The sequence below is a fragment of the Aquarana catesbeiana genome, linkage group LG01 (assembly GCF_042186555.1).
Source record: "Aquarana catesbeiana isolate 2022-GZ linkage group LG01, ASM4218655v1, whole genome shotgun sequence".
Taxonomy (NCBI): Eukaryota; Metazoa; Chordata; class Amphibia; order Anura; family Ranidae; genus Aquarana; species Aquarana catesbeiana.
In genome coordinates, this window is record NC_133324.1 from 42,178,083 (window position 1) to 42,184,082 (window position 6,000).

General features: G+C 41.2%; 1 protein-coding gene across 1 annotated transcript in view; it reads left to right on the top strand.

Annotated features, from left to right (window-relative positions):
* Positions 1 to 4,963, top strand: part of LOC141141232 (vomeronasal type-2 receptor 26-like) — a 144,076-nt gene extending 139,113 nt beyond the window's left edge. The window contains exon 6 of the mRNA XM_073628932.1: positions 4,053 to 4,963. Within this exon, the coding sequence (XP_073485033.1) occupies positions 4,053 to 4,963 (911 nt within the window). The remainder of the gene's footprint in view (positions 1 to 4,052) is intronic.
* The last annotated feature ends 1,037 nt before the right edge of the window (positions 4,964 to 6,000 follow it).

The following is a 6,000-nucleotide window of genomic DNA, read 5'->3' on the forward strand; positions in this document are numbered from 1 at the left end:
TCACATTAGTGTATGAGGGGCCCCTCCACTGTCTGTATCTACATCTGAGTTTGGTAAGAGGGTTATTTACCCTCATCCTTGTACTGTATAGCAGACACTGACACTCCAGTTCATTATTGCCTTACCTACCACCCTTTGTGTGTCATCCATCCTATCCAGACCATTCTCAAAGGTATTGTCCTAACACCCCAAGGCTGCACTTCTTCCTACAATACTACTCCTTTGCTAATTTCCCCTCCCACCCTAAACATACTGTAGCTCCGTGACTGATTTGAGTTCTTCCTTGAGTTAAACCCCTCCAGTTACCTCTTCTACAATTACTGACTTTAAACAGTCAAGGATCATTGAGCTCCAGCAATTGTGCACCACCGAAAGGGCTCCAACCAAGCTGTCAAAAACGAAATTCTTTTCTTCCTCATTCTCTGGGAATCTATATATATATATGAAAAAGAGAAAAGTTCCCCCAAGGTGGGGTTTTCTGGCAGCAAAGTACAAATATTGAATCAAAGTATGTATAAAAGTTTATTTTACAAAAAAATCACATATCATGAAAGTTTAAGAAATGAGCTCCAGTAGGAAGTATTTTGACCTTATTAAAGTCGACATACACTATACAGACATATTTCCATAATAACATTAGACAAAAATGTCAGCAATATGGAAAATAAGCTGACGCGTTTCAACCCATATACTAGGGGTCTTCTTCAGAGGGTCAGTCTGTTGAGAGATGTATGATATAAGTACACATGTGACAGAGCACTTACATACAATAACAGTAATATACAATGTATACACCTGATATAATTACCCAACAGTGTATGTCCAGTAGGGGAAAGGAAACTTCCTACATATAGGTCCCTTTAAAAGCTGCTCACTCTCTCACCCCCAGGGGGTCCCAAGGCACCTCCACCAACACCGCAACCAGAAAAAGGGGCAGTAGTCCAACGATGTGGCTTACAAGAAGTCACACTGAAAAGTCACCCCTCATCGGGCCAGGTGATCAGTCAAGGGGAAAAGCCACACCTGCAGCGGAAATCCCCAAAAAATATAGACTAAATAATATATCCCTGCATATGAGAAAGGATTATTAGAAAAAATATATAGTTGTCCAAATAGATGGGCAATTGACTGGCTACCAGGCACCAGTCCATAGGTGCAGTTAGCGGCCTCTAGGTGCTTGGCAACTATATTTCTAGTAAACAGTAATAGATAAATATAATAGGATAAATTAAGAGAAAAAAATTGGATAAATGAGTTTAATGGTTGAATGAAGTAATGGATTAGAGGGTCAGAGTAATATATGACAGCTTGATTAAAATAAATTAAAGGGGTTGTGAGAACGTGAAAAGGATACAGTGAAATATTGAGTATCTAAAGAAATATTTATGTATACATGGTATTAGAGGAGTGACCCAACGGGTGAAGAGTAATGCATTCAGTGTGTGCCAGACCACAGTGTGAAACTAGTAGGGCACAAGGGTACAAAAAATAGACAGTGTATAACTAAAAAGGAAGAAAAAGAAATTACCACTAGAGCCTGATATAGAAAAAAACAGCAAGATAAATCCAAATGTACCTTAACAAGTGTTGAAGCAGATATGAAGCTGCGCCAAATCGCCCTATATAGACAGACTATCATTTGTGACCTAGCCCGGGATTGGCCACAAGTTGTGTCAGGCTCAGTGGATCAGTGTCCAAACTGGGTCGACAAGCCTGAAATATATATATATAGAAAGGGGTACTAGGAGTAACTGCACATAGGTACATAATATATTTGTTATAGAGTATAGGTATAGAGGCAAAGATGGCACAAGAACATACTGCTCAAGTGTATACTTACAGTGCAGGAACTGCATAGATTTCTAACCCACCAAGCAGAGAGACTACAGATCCAGAAACATTTACATGTATATATACTTACTAGGGGCGTATCCTAATCAAGGTGGATCCACTACAGGTGCGCATCCCCCCCCCAAACAAAAACCCCCAAAGGGGGGCCGATCAAATAGACCGTCATGGGCGGCATGGCTGCCATTCAGGCAGCCTCGTGTGGCTTCCCTATGTCACGTCGCACGTGTGGGGCCGCCGCGCATATGCAGTGACGCGAACGTCCGGGAATGGTCCGGAACGCCGCTGGCAAGGAAGAGAAATCCCCAATGCAGCAGCCGATACCAGCCCGGGTGCCTGATGGGGAAAGAAAGGGGGAGGAGCTGCTAGATGTTAACTGGTTCCTTCCCCCCTTGCGGGGAAGGCACATCAGAGGAGAAAACCCCCAGATCCAGAAGTAGCGGCAGCGAGTGTGTCAGATCCCCAAAGATAGAGAGAGGGCCAGAAAAGGAAACATCACAATAATTTACATTTACTTACAAACAAAAGAAATGTATAGAAGCAAATGGTACATGACATGCGTGGGTATATTCTCCCAAACTCATTTCAAATGGCATGGTGGTATTAACCAGACATCATAGTATACATAAGCATGAGACATCATTACAAGTAAGGGACAATAATCACGCTCGTTGATAACTCTGCAAAGACACAGCAAAAAGAATAAAATAAAATAGGACAAGATAAAACCAAAACCAAAATCAGATCATCCAAAAGGGGAGGGGAAATATGATAACCAGAAAGATGGTCAAAGGGGCTTTTTTGTTGGGAAAAAGACTTCTAATGCCGCGTACACACGGTCGGACTTTTCGTCTACAAAAGTCCAACGGACGCTGACGGACTAAAGCTGGCTGGTAATCCGATCGTGTGTGGGCTTCTCCGGACTTTCAACGGACTTTTTTAGCCTCAAATCCGACGGACTTTAGATTTTAAACATGCTTCAAATCTTTACGTCGTAACTACGATGGACCCCGAAATCCGCTCGTCTGTGTGCTAGTCCGACGGACAAAAACCCACGCTAGGGCAGCTATTGGCTACTGGCTATGAACTTCCTTATTTTAGTCCGTTGTACGTCATCACGTACGAATCCGTCGGACTTTTGTGTGGTCGTGTGTAGGCAAGTCCGTTCGTTAGAAAGTCTGCCGCAAGTCCGCCGAAAGTCCGCCGGAAGTCTGTCGGACAGGCTGTCGGACTTTTGTAGCTGAAAAGTCCGACCGTGTGTACGCGGCATAAGAGTATTTATTGGGTTTTCCCTGAAACAAAGCCTTTTAAAAATGGGGCAAATGAGATAGCCTCATTTAATCCTGGGAAAGAGGTGGCATCTAATTTGAATATCCACCTCTGTTCGTGTTGCAACAAAGTTTTATTCCAATCACCGCCTCGATCTGGTATATGAATCCGATCGAGTGCGGTGAAGGATACTTTAGGTATCCTGTAGTTATGCACTGTCACCACATGTCGCCCAAGTGGCACATAGTGGTTACCGATTTGCATATGATAGATATGTTTTGAGATACGACGATGGAATTCTTGTTTTGTCTTCCCAACATAATATGCCCCGCATTCGCATGACATGAGGTACACCACTCCTCTTGTCTGGCAGTTGGTGAAGTGCACGGGCTTGAACAGTACTCCATTCGGATGGCGGAATGTTTTTTCCCATCTTATGTCTTATCCCCGCTGACAGGACAGAGCTCTGTATTGCTTACAGTCAGAGAGTTCTGTCCTGTCATCTTCTTTACCGATCAGCAGGTGCCAAATGTCATCCATTGGCCAGGACCCACTGATCAGTTCGTGCTGAGACTAATGACAGAATAGCCGGCGCGGCTGTCATGCGCTCGCACAGGTCCTACCCGGAAGTGCTGGATTATGTATCTAATAATGTGATCCAGTGCAGAAGATCCACTGTGCTGCCATACTCCTACACTACAGATTCAACTCAAGTTTATGTCTTCTAACTCATTGTCAGGAGTGTGGCAGAGTGGTTAAATTGATAATATGAATAGTCCATACACCAGATTAGTCTCAGGGGGCTATTTCACTCAGTAGCTCCTTAAGGACTGTGCTGCATATGTACAAATTACATCCCCACTGCTCCTCCAAAAATGACTGTTTAATTAATTAGAATAAAAATTAATCTGTGTTATATGTATTACTTTTGGCAGACAGTGAGAACTGTATGAATTGTCCAGAGGAAGAATGGCCCAATGAGAAGAAAGATCGGTGTATTCCAAAACACCTTGAATTCCTTTCCTACACTGATGGCATTTCTAAAGTATTCCTAACAGTTTCTGCTGTACTCTGCATTGTGACTGTTTTAATAAAGGGGATTTTTATTACCTATCTGAACACCCCAATCGTCAAAGCTAATAACAGAAATCTGAGTTTTGTTCTTCTTATCTCCATTTTGTTAAGCTTCCTCTGTGTGTTCTTGTTCCTTGGTCAGCCTCTGGATATAACCTGTATATTGCGTCTCATGACATTTGGAGTCATCTTCTCCATAGCTGTCTCCTCTCTTCTTGCTAAAACAATCATGGTTTATATCGCTTTCAAAGCCACCAAACCTGGCAGTTACTGGAGGAAATGGCTTGGAAGCAAACTGGCCAATTCCATAGTATCAGTGTGTTCATCCATTCAAGTAATAATATGTATTTATTGGTTGTCCTCTTCTCGCCCTTTTAAGGAAATGGACACTCGCTCTTATCAAGACAAGATCATTATTCAGTGTAATGAAGGGTCAGTTATCGGGTTCTACTCTGTGTTGGGTTATATGGGGTTTCTGGCAGCTGTGAGTTTTGTTCTGGCTTTCATGGTGAGGACATTACCGGACAGTTTTAATGAGGCCAAATACATCACCTTCAGCATGCTGGTTTTCTGCAGTGTCTGGATTTCCATGATCCCGGCCTATCTGAGCACTAAAGGGAAATACATGGTGGCTGTGGAGATATTTGCCATATTGGCCTCAAGTGCTGGACTTCTAAGCTGTATATTTTTTCCAAAATGTTTCATTATTTTATTTAAACCTGAATTGAATACACAGTCATGTTTACTTGATAGCAAAAATAGACATGAATAACTACTCTTAGGAATTTGTTTATAAATGTTTTCACACAAGATTCAAATAGCTTTCAGCCAAGTCTAATGAATTTCAAATGTTGTTAATCCTAGGTCAAAGTTGTGTAAATCTCGTGCAATTTTTTGTTTTTAAAGGTAGATGGAGATGAAACCTGGGGCTGGAAGTGGGTGATGGTTTTCAAATGAATGTTATTGTTATGTTGGTTTATTCCCTGTAGCACATTTGATTAGTAAGTAGGCAGCTTCTGCAAGCCAACCATGTCCAAAATGATGTTTTTTTCAAGGTTAATTAGGTACTGATGAATTAGGCCCATTCACACATGAGCATTTTGTAGCTTGAAGCCTGAAGCTACAAAACCCTGGAGGGGAAAAAAAACAATTATTCTCTATGGAGATGGTTCACATCTCCACTCCAAAATGCCTGAAGCCAGAAGCTCTAAAACGCCTAAAGCTCAAACAGTTCTGTAACTATTATTTTAGGCAGATTTGGGCGTTTTTCAGCTTTTTACATTGATGACCTTTTGACCTGTACAAAATAACAGAAAAAACATGTCAAAATCGCGTTTAAATCCGCTGTAAAATTGCGCAACTTTCTGCCTGAAAATGATATGCTCGGGTGTGAATGGGGCCTTAATATGTGTGTTAATATGTTAATATATTCATTAGTTATGTCTGAGTCACCAGAATGTCAACCGAGGATTTTGCTAAGCCTTGGTGAAGGGGCTGATGTTGGACTCCTAAAATGTGTTGGCTGTTTTACCCATTTAGTATTTGAAATAAACCTCATATCGGACGTAAACTATTTATTGTGGCACTTCAATATTCAGATTAAGATTTTTGAACAAACCCCCCAGTAAAGTTCTCCTCTCCTTACAAAACCTGCCTCTGAAATTTGCCTATACTAAACCCAAAGTGTCTTTTCATAAAAAAAATAGATTTTTGAATGTTCAGTTTATGTTCTAATAGTAAATGGGGTCAAATTGATTTTTTTACTGTAGCAATAAAAAAAATCAAAGGAAAATGATGGACATATTTTAT